This window comes from Corvus kubaryi, unplaced genomic scaffold (assembly GCF_017639235.1).
Source record: "Corvus kubaryi isolate FWS band 111438036 unplaced genomic scaffold, C.kubaryi_AGA036_p1.0 69, whole genome shotgun sequence".
In the NCBI taxonomy this organism is placed as follows: domain Eukaryota; kingdom Metazoa; phylum Chordata; class Aves; order Passeriformes; family Corvidae; genus Corvus; species Corvus kubaryi.
This window is the reverse complement of record NW_024582057.1, coordinates 9,806,742-9,820,900: the sequence shown is the minus strand read 5'-3', so window position 1 is coordinate 9,820,900 and position 14,159 is coordinate 9,806,742. Positions and strand designations below refer to the sequence as shown.

The 14,159-nt window shown below is 43.1% G+C and overlaps 1 protein-coding gene across 2 annotated transcripts; it reads left to right on the top strand.

The window, feature by feature from the left end:
* Nucleotides 1-2,474: 2,474 nt before the first annotated feature.
* LOC121674614 (leukocyte elastase inhibitor-like) lies at nucleotides 2,475-12,586 on the top strand. 2 transcript variants are annotated; one of them, XM_042049107.1, is made up of 8 exons: nucleotides 2,475-2,635; nucleotides 7,642-7,819; nucleotides 9,179-9,292; nucleotides 9,640-9,771; nucleotides 10,628-10,745; nucleotides 11,322-11,464; nucleotides 11,665-11,835; nucleotides 11,959-12,586. In XM_042049107.1, exons 2-8 carry the CDS (start codon nucleotides 7,649-7,651, stop codon nucleotides 12,361-12,363), a joined length of 1,254 nt encoding a protein of 417 aa, XP_041905041.1. In that variant the 5' UTR covers nucleotides 2,475-2,635; nucleotides 7,642-7,648; the 3' UTR covers nucleotides 12,364-12,586. The 2 variants fall into 2 exon arrangements, with proteins under 2 accessions (XP_041905041.1, XP_041905040.1); XM_042049106.1 differs by having other exon boundaries at nucleotides 2,476-2,635; nucleotides 7,639-7,819.
* The last annotated feature ends 1,573 nt before the right edge of the window (nucleotides 12,587-14,159 follow it).

The window sequence follows — 14,159 nt, the reverse complement described above, 5'->3', positions numbered from 1 at the left end:
ATTTCATGCTTACTGCTACATCTCTGCTGGTCTGCTAGGCTGATGAAAACCTCTGGCAGATTATCCCATCCCTTTTTTCCTTCCTGGATGAGATTTCCTAAAGGAGAAAAGCTCAGACATTGCTTTCTCAACTTTTTCAGGTTCTGAAAACATTCCAGCTCAGGAGCCAGTCTTCATTTAATGGAGGCTGTAGTCTGTTTAAATGTTGATCAGAGCATTTGGCATATCCCCACAAATTTATGGAAGCATTCTCCTTGTGATAGCTTGGCCAGGAAGGGTTATCCCATGAAAGAAGAGAGAAACACTGCTTCAGGGTGGGGCCCGTCTTTCTCCACCTCCTGACTAATTCCAAGATATCCCAGCCTGTGCAAGGCAAGCAGATGTTAGAGATAGAAAGCTGTCTTGGCCCACATATGGCAAACCCACTTATTGGTCATTTATGAACGGGGTGGCTTGCCCATGAAAATTTCAGGTTCATTTTTCACTTCTGCCCCTTTTCTCTGCCAGTCCCAGTGTGTAGCCTTTCCACCTTGCAGCATGTGAGGGAGAAGGATCCACGGGGCTCTTGCTGGTGTGAGAAACCATGTTACAGTCTACTGGTTTTGTTCTACCCATTGGTGGCTTCTGGGCCTTGGGCAAGAAATTGCATGGAAGGACATGGGAAAACTTGTGTGGGAGTTCACGTGTAGGAACTCTTACATGCTAGAAGGTGTTGGTTACAGTGGAGAGAGGGAGCATAGCTGAGGACTTGCTCAGATTGACAGGGTGCTCCACCTCACCTTTCAACAGGGCATTACTATCCAGTGATGGAAAACAGCAAGCTGTGGCTGGCTTTGGCAGGCAGCTGCAAACTGCAGGGCTGTGTGCCTGCTCACCTCGTCACTTGCTCATCTGCACAGTCACTGCCTGCTCCTTGCTCCCAGCATTTGGTTGAGGAGAAGGGACACATCCCAATGTCTTGTGGCAGCAAAAGTTGTTTGTGGCGAAGTTCTGAAAGTTGAAAAATGCACCTCAGGGCAAATTGGCCCCACTGGAAAAGCAGTACATTTCTGTGACTATACTGTCCTACGGGCCTAGAAAAGACAGAATTTGCACCTACATTGAAATTTCCTGAGGCAAAGCAGTTAAGTTGATGTCAGGGAAGTTCTGAGGGAATATATGCCAGAGCAAGCAAAATGAATCGGTGGAGGAATGATGTCAATATAGGAGGGAGGGAGAAAGCACGGAAACTGGAAGAAGGAAAGTCTTGCTAGATACTCAAAAATACTTAGGCTGTCACTGAAAAGAAGCTTGGACTAGAAAAGCATCAGAAGATACATGGTAAGGCAATGTTCATAAATAAATAAATTTTAAAAATAGAGGAAGAAATAATTGAGGAGGAAGACTAAGGAACACTACAGGAACATGCAGGAAGAAAAAACAGAAACAAGAAAGTGAATGGAAAATGGAAGCAAAAAAGCAAGGAAAAGAACAGAGGTAATGAGAATGGTCATTTTATCCTTTTATCTTGCATTGCTTATGAATTCCCTTTTGCAGATGGGTACTGGAGCACTGGTGCTTGGCCAGCTAGGCTGAGACCTTGGCAGAGGAGCAGGGAACAGCAAAGCTGGACAGTGCTGTGCCTGAAGAAGAGGGTGATCCAGCTTCCGCACTAGAAGGAAAGAGTGGGAAGGGAAGGATGGTGCTGGGGGGCCTTCTTTCTCTTCCCTGCTTACCACGTTTGATCCCATAAGTATCCTATGAATCCAAAGCCAGTTTTACGCTTTGTAGGAAGAAAGAAGAGGTGAGAAAGGAAAGACATAAAATTTTCAGTGTTACAAAGCCACATAGAGCCCTTGTTTAGCTTTGATCTCTGAGTTCAGCTGCCATAACCCAGTGTTGCACCTGAGCTCAGTGGTACTGATTAGGAGAGATCAAGCACTGTGCTAGCACAGCTCTGTGCTTCCCATCTCTTTACTTCCTTCTCACTTTATGCTGGAGACTTAACCTCTGTAATCAACCACTCCTGGCCTTCTTTTATTCTTAACTCCAGCGATTTAAAAGAATACCCCCTGTCTGGGGATTCCTCTTACAGTTCAAGGAAATACTTCTTCCCTTCTCTAATTAAGCTCCTTCCATGCACATAAAGCCAACTCCTTATCTGAGAGGGAGAGATGGCTGTAAGCAACATAAAGCTCATGCATTTCCCATTCATTTGCTCTATCTCTGCAAGCAAGCTCAGCTCCAAACAATCTTGGCATGAACCCTGCACACACCTGTGTCCAGGCCAGACCCCATCAAAATCTGAAAGGGACTAAGCACAGCTGTGTAGCCATGGTCTCCAGGGTTAATGACCAGTTTTCCAGCTGAGAGTGACTTGGCATTGCAATCAGGAGATGTTGCCAGCAGATATTGCCTGCCAGACTCGTTGGGCAGCTTGAGAGAAATGCTAATAGCATATTGCTAGATACAGGTTTCCCAGTCTTCTGCGGGGAAACTTCATGTTGAAACTGCAAGATGCTGCTATCAGCAATCATTGGTTAGAGGCTGAACTTTCCCACAAGAGAGGGGGAGATTATTTTTTTTAATACAGTATTGACAGGAACGTGCTCCAGAACTCAGCTGTCGTCTTCATTTAACCTCTTCGGGCAAGAAGGTAAAGATTCTATGTTGTTTTCTTTTTTTTTTTTCCAAAATAACTGTGCTTTTTTTTTTTTTTTTCTGATCCAAAGTACTCTACAGGCTGGTAAAGTAAACATCCCTTTTATATATTGGGCAGAGAGAGAGATACCTTTACAGGCTGCAAGCAGCAAAACACACTGCTAAAATTCAGGTGGCTCAAGAGCTCACACAAAGGGAGCTGGTCTTCAGTGGGACATGAATGAGTATTTTAGGGACACATTTAAAGATTCTTGCCTAAATTTCACAGGCTGTTGAATTTGATGTTTCCCCAGAACCTCTCTGTCCACCCAGCAAAGTCTAATTGCCACACGACTGATGAGCTCAGTGGCTGGTATGAGAAAGTAGATGCTTTTCTGCCTATGTCTCCAGAAGGGCTGAAGGAGAGGCTCTTTCAGAGCACCTCTACTCACTCTGGTAGAAATGGGCTTCCTATAAAGTGATGGTGCTGGTGACCTGGACAACCTGACCCACAGGATGAGAGATACAGGTTAATTTTCCTTCTTTACTCATGTTTGCATGGCACAAGAAAAAGCCTTGAAATGTTCACTAGACAAGAGAGAGGGCATGCAATTCTTTGACTGGGTTCTTAGGCATTTCCCCTTTACACTGGTTCTCACTGCCAGGGAAGTTGTTTATGTTCTTAAACAATGACGCTGTAAAAGAGAAAGGGTGGAGTGGTATTCAGATTTTGTTTTGCTAGTGGGGGTGCCAGTCTTTGCTATTAAAATAAGAGCTCCTGGGTTTGGCAATGATGTTTAGAGGCTTGCAGAGATGCCTGTGCAGCTGCACACAGGCACAGCAAATAACTTGCCACTGTACAGCCTGTAAGAGGCCAATGCACCTCCATGCCTGTTTATGCAGAAATAACTGGCCTAGAAAGAGGTATGTAAGATACCAGAGGGACTGATGCAAACTAACAAAAGCTTTCTGGCATAAAAGTAGCATCCTGAGAGGCCAGGTTGTTTGGAAAATGAACTTGGCACCATTTCACTTGAAAAGCTGCTTTGTACTGAAGTGTATTGGTTCTTAATTTAAAGCATGTGTTGTGCCACTTAGGGATGATCAGAATTGCTGTGTTGTAGGAAATTTAATTATTCTTATGTGATGTTTGTCCCTTTCACTCCAAATCAGCACAGAAACACTTGGAATCACATTTTTGTGTGAATGGTCATGAAAAATAAGAAAGTCACTTCTACCAATTTTCATGTGAGGAGACAGCACTGTCTGCCATGTTGTCTTTTTCTAGGATAGACCATGTAATTTCTGCCAATTCTATTTTCCTCTGTGTATGAGAAATGAATGTATATTAAAGCACCTTAATGGGACACAGATTGAATAAGTAAAACATGCAATGGGAATTATCATGTGGCATCAGGCAAAACAGGTTCCTTCTTACTTAACTTGTATGAAATACAGAATTACCTTAACAGCAAGGCTACAGCTTCTTTACCTTCTCCACCCTATTTACTGCCTTCTCCTATTGACTGAATAATAGTCTAATACAGCCATTAATTATGACAGTTTTCAGCACAGATTTTTTTATCCCTTGATAGTTTTTATTTTGATTTCATCTACCCTTAGCCAAAAACAAACTATAAAGAGCGAACAGATCATGAATAGTTACAGAAAAGGAGTGTTCATTATTTCACATAGCCGTGGAGGAAGTTTGTAATTTTTACGAGGTCTGTGGTATGCAGTGGTTTCTTCTGAAGGAAGCTATTTTCCTGGGTAGCTTCTTGCTCACATACTGCAGGGCCAGTAATTTCATTTGCCAGACTATGTTACAAGCTGCTGAACCATCATGAAAAGGATCTCCTGTCATCAGGGGCTCTGCACTATTAATAATACTCAGTGCAATTGCTGTGGCTAGTGCGGAACAGTTGCTAGGAACTTCCTGGAACACTTCTTTTGATCCTGGATCATCCCTCCTTACCACTCCAAGATTATTTGAAAGTGACATTACCATTTGCTGTCCACCCTGTGGATGTTCTACAAACGCTATGGTCCTTGCAGTAGCTCCAGGAGTCTGATTGAGTTATTACACAGATTACACAGAAGTCTTTGTGGTGTGGAATCATTAATATGCTTCTCCCCCCCCCCCGTTTCCCCCCCCGTTTTAGATTAGGAAAGTTCACTAAATCCTTTCACTGTACAGTAAGAAAGTTTCTCCACAAGCCCATACCTGCCCTCCCTTCCTCTGGATTTCTAGGGCAGCTCTCTAAGTAGTTCCCACTCACAAAGCTATGGAGTTGGCTGTAGTGTTTGCACCTGGATGTCTCTCTGGTGACAGCCTGCTGGTTTTGCTAAAGGAGTGACCACATCAGTGTGCCAGACACTCACTTTAAAAGCTGTTCACAGATCCTGGGCTCTCCCTCCTTTCTTGGCACTCAGCCCTTTCCCTGAAGGGCGGGTGGAGGTGCCTTCTTCCCACTGAGTAAATTCATTAACTCTTTTTTTCCTCCTTGACTCGTTTCGAAGTTGGGACACACCTACAAAATGCCTCATGCCCTACATTTACCGTGACTGAATTCACAGCTCCATTTCAGATCTTTCAAGACATGTGGGAGTATAGCACTACAAACTTCAGCACTGAAGATGCACGGAGTTTTGTTTTCAGAAGGTTGTGGATAGTAGGATACGAAGGTGGAAGAAAAGAGAAATTATTTAGTGCAATGTCTTGTGCTCAGATGACTGCATTACTAAAAGGAAAATGAAAACCATGTTACATAAAACTAACATATTACATTACATATTACTAGCACCAGAGCTGAAACAGCTGTGTTCAGAATTAATGAGATAAAACTCATCTTTAATTTGTCTGTGCAGAGAACCCTTTGGATATTTCTCATCTGTTTTGTCCATTTGTATTAGGTCCTTATGTGAAGTACGTCTGGACTCCAGGGTAAAACAGAAGTCTCAGTATGAAACATCTATGAACTTTTCTTTCAGTGTCACAGGTTCTTTCCACAGAGCATCACTCAGAAACAGGATGAAGCATTGATTGTTGCTGTACTTTTTGAGTTAGTCAAATGGCAAGAATGTCTGCATTTGCCACATGTTGTACCTTCATATATTCAGAAACTTTACCTTTCCACCTCTTCCAAGACTCTGCAGCAATCTGTTTTAGGCTCACTCTGTTTTCCTGTGGTCTGAGTTCATTCCTGTTGTCTGGCACTTGCTGCAGGCTAAGATGGTTTCACAGACAAATGCTGCATCTTGGCTCAGCCATATCAACTCTGAATGCCCTGGTAACTTCTGGCACCCGAGTCCCAGCTTTCCACGCAAAGTCATGCCTGGCTCATGGCTGAGCTGGAGATAGCATGCATGCTGCATCTTGAGAACAGTGCAAGGCATTTTGAATAGCTCTTTGAATAAAGAAAACTCTGTGAAGGTCAGGCTCTCTGTGAAGGGAGGGAGCAATGGCTGTGGTAGAAGAACTGGGGCCACAGTGGGAGAGCAGGGTGACAGGAGAGTTTTGGCTGGAATAGGTTGCAGGTCCCCAGCACCAGGAAACCCCTTCCCCAGAGGGCTCAAAACAACTCTAAAAGGGGCACCAACAGCCCAGGACAGGCTGCACAACTGCCCTGCTGATAAAAGGTCCTGAAGTTCAGCTTTGCACCAGCCTCTTTCCACCTTTAACCTCTGGTGACACAGACTGGAGCTCCTCGTGTAACTTCAGCTTGCAGGCTGCAGCTTCAGAGCAGACAGGGCTGAGGAAGAGTAGTGCCTGCTGTGCTGTGGCCATCTGTGGGCACTGGGGAGAACCACTTGGCTGTGCACTCACTCCTTTTTTCAACAGAGGAGCGCTGGCAGCTTTCTCTGTACCTGACCCATGCAGGCCCCAGTGTGGGCTGAAAGATAGAGACAGCCAGATCTGTGCCATGGGACACATGAAGGACTTGTCTCCATACTGTGGCTGTGTATTTTCCCCTAAGTAAATAATCTTTCTGGAACACAGACCAGTGCTATTTGTTCAAAATATTTGTTTGATACTGAAAGTGATGTGGGTTTGGTTTTTTTTTTTGGTATAATAATTCCAGAAAATTTTGTGTGATCCCACTGGTATCTACACAACACCTTTACAATTCTCCTAAGATTTGGGAAAGGAGATTCTATCCCCCTTTTTTCAAATGGCCTCCTCCTTGCAAGGACCAAGCTGAACTTGGTTCTAACTTGTCCTTAGTGGAGTGGGTTGAACATAAATGACCCATGGGAGAGGTATCAGACTGTAATGTTTCTAGTACAAAGGTACAGAGTGACAGATATCATATCACTGAGCAGGAACTTACAGGTTTCTTTTCAGGCCTCTTGAGCTATTACTTTGTTCAGAATTTTTAATTGTGCATCCTTCCTCAGGCTGTGGCTTCTGGAAAACTCTTAAGAAGCTAAAAGTGTATTTCAAACTGTTAGTGTTTCCATATGTAGTTCAGTCTCCATAGCTGTCAATGACCTCTTTTCATGTATGAAGACATTTAATGGACAGTGATTTTATTTTTAGAAACCTGCTGTTTGAAACCCCCTCACCACAGCTCTGGTCACCACACATGGTTATATGCAGGCTTAGTTTCTGTCACCAGGTTTGTCACTAATGTATGTTGTTAAAAGAGGAAAGAGCTGATGCGCCTCTATGCATGAAACCATTTTGGAGAAGGAAAGTGTTAATCCATACCTGTCTAATTTCAATACCATGAGTTGAAATAAGACACAGCATGGGATAAGGCAGAAAAAGGGTCCTTTCTGAGGAATTTACATATGTTCTGAGCATGGGTCCCTTTTGCAGACCCTCTGTGTCTTTGCTCCTGCTGTGCCTCATAGACTGATCTGTGCAAGGCTGATTAAAACTCTCAGGATTTCGAAAGTGTTTATTATGGTCAGCAACCAGCTATGGGACAATTTCAGGGCAGACAGATGCTTCACAATGTGGTCTAGCTAAGCCAGATACATTAAATTTCTTCATTCTTTTGTGCTCCCACTCAGCAGCCACTTCATGATGGACTCTGTATCTAGACCAGTTACTGAATTTTGCCTTGATCTCTACAAAAAGCTCAACAGAAGTGCAGAGGACACAAATATTGTCTTCTCTCCAATGAGCATCTCTGTTGCCCTGGCCCTGATCCATCTTGGTGCAAAAAACAACACTGCTGCTCAGATAGAAAAAGTGAGTATGAATGAACCATGGTGAGGTGCTTCCACACTGCTTGCTGTTCCTTTAATAGAAATGTTGGCCATCCCAGCACAACACATGTGTGAGTGCCTCACAGGAAGCCTGCACAAGGGCAGGCACAGACGCTGCCAAAGTCGTGCTTGGAGCACTATGATCCCTGCCATCTGCTGGTGTGAGTCTCATCGTGCCCCCCTGCAAGAGCATGGAGCAAGGGCCAGCTGAGGGGAGGTCATACAGCACAGTGGGGCACTCTGGCTTTCCCCCAGCCTGCTGGCAGAATATCAGGCTTTGTTTCAGAATTATGGGCAGGCGTTTCCTTTTGTGGTTGCTATAAGAATTCCGAAAGTGGGAGTCTGGGTGGGCAGTGGGGAGAGCTGCAGACACCTGAAGAGGTTGCACCTGGGGGGCTGGAAGCATTAGCTCACTTGTCCCTTATGACATTCAAGAGTCAAAATGTCTCACCCCACAGAGACCCAGGTGGGCAAGGAGGAGGTGAAGAAGACCAGACACTGTGTCTTTATTCCCTGCAGTGCAAGTTCTGCTTTCTACAACCTTTCTTCTCCTTCCTTACATGAGCCCATGAATGGTAAAAGACCAGCCAACAATCCTAAGGGAGAGGTTCTCGCCAGGGTGTGGTGGGTTGACCTTTGTTGTGCCCACCCAGACACTCTCTCAGAGTCTGTTCTCTTTGCACAGAAAATATCCCTGCAGCCCCCTGGCTACCATAACTATGCCACATCAATCCTTTAGACAGGGACTCCTGCTTATTTTAGGAAAGTAATGGGAATTGCCCAATATCAGTATCCTCTATAAAAAGAGAGTAAATCCATATATGATGCAACATTATTATAATGGAGACGCTGCTGAAAATTTTTCATTGAGATATTTGTGCATTAGAAACAAGGACTGGCTTCCATTAAGAGCACTGTGGTTTTGATCTGTTTCCTAAGTTGATACAAATGTTAAGAATGGTTGCAAGAAGCCAGTTTTGATGTTTTCAAAGAAAATTTATTTTTATCTCTTTGCTTGGGGAAACTTTTTGTTTTGAAATTAAGGTAACTGTAGCAATGAAAAGACAAATCAAATATAAAATATCAAATATTTTGAGGTAGTGAAGGGTAACATTTTGAGGGATTAAGTGCAAGTTCTTCTTGGTTTGTTAATATAGAAATGTGAGTCTGAACATGAATGTATGAGCAAGTTCAAGTCTGTCATTTCAGCTGATGAGTGCAACTGAGAAAATGTCTTTTGTGAATCTACACACGTATCCAATACAGCGCAGCAAAGCTTTTAAACAAGGAATACGGTTTTATCCCAGTTACAATTGCTGTAAAACGATATCTTCAACTGCAGGTGCTCCATGTCAGGAAAGCTGCAGGAAGAATGAGCCTTGGGTATGATCACGAGAGTGCAGCCCCAGAAACGGAGCCAGAAGGAAGCCTGGAGGATCAGCCTTCCTTCTCAGAGGTGTGTTCTTGCGTGGGGAGCCCTGCCTTCACTGCGTGGTGGGTTAGTGCAGGTGAAGCACTAGGGTTTGCCACTGGAGGGAGTCAGGATCCCATGCTCGGAGTCTGCCTAATCTTCTAGGAAATGCCGTATACAAGGTGTTATTTTCTTAAGGGCCAGTAAGTCTGTATCAAAGCCTTCAGTGATCTCATCTGAAGGAGGATCAGGCTAGACAATCTTGGACTAGTTCGATTTAAAAATCAGTACAGCAGGAGTTAGCCTTATAGTGTTATCTAATTAAGATGCAAATTAGCAACCAAAGCTATACAGAGGAATCATTTTAATTGTTGTTCTTGTGCTACTCCCAGTGTAACAAGGAGGGAGACCTTAACCATAAAGCGTTCCAGGTGCTGCTTTTACAACTACGAAACGTTGGTGAAAAATACGTTTTAACCTTGGCCAACAATCTCTTTATACAACAAGGATTTGAACTCCAGCAGGTAAGTCACTGCTGTGGCCATGACCTCAAGCTTCCCCGTAACTGTGAGCCTCACTGTTGCCCCCTTGTGTGTATTTTGGAGCACCCGATCTACTTCTTGGATCCGTAGCTCTTGGGCTGGTGGGAAAGAGACAAAATTGTCAACTTCCAGTTATTTTATTTAAAAAAAACCCAACAAGCCACCCTATGTTTATCGATGGCTGTAGAGCAAAAATAAGGCAGGGATCTGTTCACTTTTGGCATGTGCGTACACTCAGCCAGAGGAGAACCTACAGCCAAAAATGGCCTATTCCAGCTGTCTAAAAACTGCCTACTTCAGGCCTTGCAAGTAGGACAGCTGGGGCAGCAGTAAGCTTGGAGAGGGGTTATCTCCTGGGGTGTTGTACAGGTTCATGCACAGGGCTGCTGTTCTGAACTTCTCTCTCCTTTCCTACTGAATGACTAAGTGGTCTTGAGACTACTTGGTATGGCTAACTTGCTAGTCACGTCTTTGCTTTTCTGTCAATTATTTCTGTCAATTATTTGGATACTTAAGCATCAAACAACTCATCTTGCATCTTTTTCTGTTTCTTTAATTTTTTATCTGGACCTCAGTTATGCAGTTCTCCATGAGAAGGCACTTTCTTCTGGTTTTCTTTTTACTTATTTACTTTTTTTACCTATGCAATAGAATAATTATCTCTTCTTCAAAGAACCTCTGAATTCAGACACTTGACAGTTCCAAAATGAAATTTTGCCTTATGGATTCAACAGGTCCCTCCCCATTTCTAAAATACTACTGAACTATTGATTTCCCTCAAAAGGCAATAAATGCTTAATAGATTTGACTAATTCATAATCTTTATTTTGCTTTACAGCAATTTCTAACGTGTACCAAGGAACTGTATGGAGCAGTGCTGCAAACAGTGGACTTCCATGGTGCTGTTGAAGCTGCCAGAAGGAAAATGAATGCTTGGGTTGAAAGTGAGACACAAGGTAAAACAAAGCAAAACCATAGCCATTCTATCACTGCCTTCCGACATGGGTTCAACAAATGAAATTCCAGAATAGGAAAAGCAGAGACCTGTTCACATTTCTGTGTGTTCACTTGTTCACTCTTACGCTGTTTAAAGGTTGTTTGTCTTCCCATCCTCTCTTGAAATATTAGGGTAAGTTACCAGCTAAATTATTTCTGAGTTAAAGATGTGTTTGCTGCCAAATACTTTTGTATTCTCACCCTTATCATGCCTGGCCTGATAATTGCAGTAGTGTCTATAAGGCTTGACCAGACAAACTGCTCCTGCAAACAGCCATAAATGCAGATTCAGAACACCAGGGTGTTCAGTGACCCCCAGTTCCCCTGTCCTCCCTGGCTGGTAACAGGGCAGAGGAATCTGCCATTTGTTTACCTATATTGTTTTTGTCCTTTGAATAAACCAAGAACTGTGTTTTTAAGCGAAATATCTGTTTTTAAGTTTTTCCAAAACTAAGTTCACAGACCAGTAATTAAATCTCAGTCCAGAGTCTTATTGACAACTAACAGTTACTTCTGTGCTTCAAAATTGCCTTTAGGTAAAATCAAGGAACTCTTTGCCCCTGGTGTGATTGATGGACACACATTGCTGGTGCTCGTGAATGTACTCTACTTCAAAGCATCCTGGGAACACAAGTTTGAGGAAGGAAAAACAGTTCAGAGAGATTTTAAACTGAATCAGGTACATCTGCATTCTGTAAATCTTAACATTATTCACCTTAGATTCTGCGAGAATTGCAGAAAGCTTAACAATGTCCAGGGCTGAGCTGCCCTGTGAGTAATGAATGGGTGTGTTGGGAACTGAACTTGCCTCCCCTGCTGGGTAGCGGTGTTGGTAAGAGCTGTATTGCCTAACAGACTGTGTAATTTTCTTTTCAATAGAACAGAAAGAAACCTGTGCAGATGATGTATCAGAAAGGCAAATTTAAACTGGGCTACATTGAGGAGGTGGGTGCTCAGATCCTTGAACTCCCTTATGCTCAGAAGTCACTGAGCATGATAATCCTGCTGCCAGGCGATGTGGCTGATGGATCCGTCAGTGGACTGGAGCAGGTAAGGCAGTACATGTCACAGACGAGGCCTGGAAGTCAGTTGTCTGAATTAACACTGGGTAAAGATCTAAATTTTTCAAAGCTTCCTGCCTATTTTAATCTCCTTTCCCCCCCCATCTTATAGATTGAAAGCACAATTTCCTACGAAAATTTAATACTGTGGGCCTCTTCAGAGAAGATGTTTGAGACAACAGTGGAGGTTTACCTCCCCCGATTCAAGCTGGAAGGCACCTTTAACCTCAACGAGGCTTTACAAGAGATGGGGATGACCGACATCTTCACTGAACCAAAAGTGGACCTTTCTGCAATGACATTTGCAAAATCTCTGGTGCTGTCAAACGTTGTCCATAAGGCGTATGTGGAAGTCAATGAGGAAGGCACGGTGGCGGCAGCTGGCACGGGAGCTTCCATTGTGAGCAGGTCTCTGCCTCTCACAGAGGTGTTTATGGCTGATCACCCTTTCTTATTCTTTATTAGACACAATCCTACCAATACTATTGTTTTCTTTGGCAAACTCTGCTCACCTTAAAATCAGGGCCATTTTCTAACACTGTGGAACACCTGGATGAAAAGCAGAAATTGTATTTTTCTCCCAAACGCTTTCTTAATCCTTTGACAGCTAGTTTGTGCTTAAAAATAAACTGCAGCCAGTTTTGTTTAGAACCTATGAATCAGATGCTCTGCCCCTAGGCTCCTTGAATGGTAAATATTGATCTGAATCTAGAAAAGGAGTAAATTTTACCTTAAGCTCACTGGATATGAATAACATTTTGTTTTCTTGATGTGCACATATGCTCCTGTACTCCTGCATCCATATGCATTCCCGTGTAATAATGATGCTGACAAGAGGGTTGAGGTGGGATGGAACCTCCGGAGATCAGCTGGTCCACCTCCCCTGCATGAGCAGGGCCATCTACAGCTGGTTGCCCAAGACAAGTCTAGATGCCTTTTGTATAATTCCAAAGATGGAGACTCCATCACCCCTCTGGATGACCTCTCCTAAGTCCGTCCTAAGTTCTCAAATAACTCCAAAGAGAATTTTGTTTTCATGGTGTCTGCAGGAACTGTGTAGTCCTAAAGATGGTTAATTATTTATATCGTAAAGTAGGCTGCCTTTTATATGGGGAAAAATCAAACTATTTGTCTCAAGGTTTCAAAGAACAGGAAGAAAATGGTCTAAAGCATCCCACTGAAGTTACCGATGTGGAACACTGTAGCAACGGACTTTGAAGGAATGTGTTTTCCTTTTCCCATGCTGCTGTGTGGTGAATTTGAAAGTTCTGAGATGATGCAAATCTGAGAGACAGAGCTCTCTCTATGCTTTGAAAAATGAGGAAAGGTTTTGTAAAGTGCAGAATAATTTGTGGAAATCACAGTTAAGCATTACCTGGGAATGTTTGTGGGGAAAAAAAAAAACTTCTTGCTGGCTGATAGGGAGACATTACTGATAATTTGCTGGTTTAACATGATGTCTTCCTCAGAGGGATGAGGTTTAGCACATTAACATTTGAAATGTGCTTTTAAAATATATATATAATGGAGAATCAGTGAATAACATGTTTAATGCACAGAATTATACATGGCTTCAGAAAGGAAAAGACACACTGAAATAATGAGGTGTCTCTCCTAACTAGAGCATAGGCTGGCTTTAAACTTGTACATCCAGAAGCTAATTTTTCTTTTCTGAAAGAAAAATTCCCACATCCAAAATTTGTAGGTGTTTTATTTTCTTCTTGTCTAAATTTTCTATCAGCTAGCATTTTCCTTTGCTTGCTCTTAACTGTCTTGATGTGAGCAATCAGATGCTTTGCCCAGCGGAAATTCCAGAGCAAGGTAGGATGAGGTGTAAATTCCTGGAGAACATCTAGCGAATGGATTCAAAGCAGGCCTTGTGAAAGCTGTTCAAATAGGGCTCCTGAAAAATGCCATTACAATGACTCTTTTTTTTTTTTTAAATTGAAAATAGTACTTAACTTCTGTAGTGGAGAAATTCATGTGGCTCAGGAGGTGAAGGGCCTGTATCCCATATCCTTGCTGGAATTCAAGCCTGCAGCTCTCAAGACAATGAACCAAGTGCTCTCAGGCACTAGGCTTTAGCATAGGCTGCAGGGCAAAACTGCCCACCTTCCATCTGAAGCCCTTACATGAAGGAGTGCAGCTTAAAGGCACAAGAAGAGAACTCCAGGACTGATAACTCTGCTATTCAATAACTTCATTATAGATGAGTTCTGGTTTCCAGGGTCTGGTGCCATTCCTGTTTTAGTCCAGTAACACAGAAAAAAGGATCTGTATGTGGGTGCCTATCCTAACAAAAATGCTGTGGAA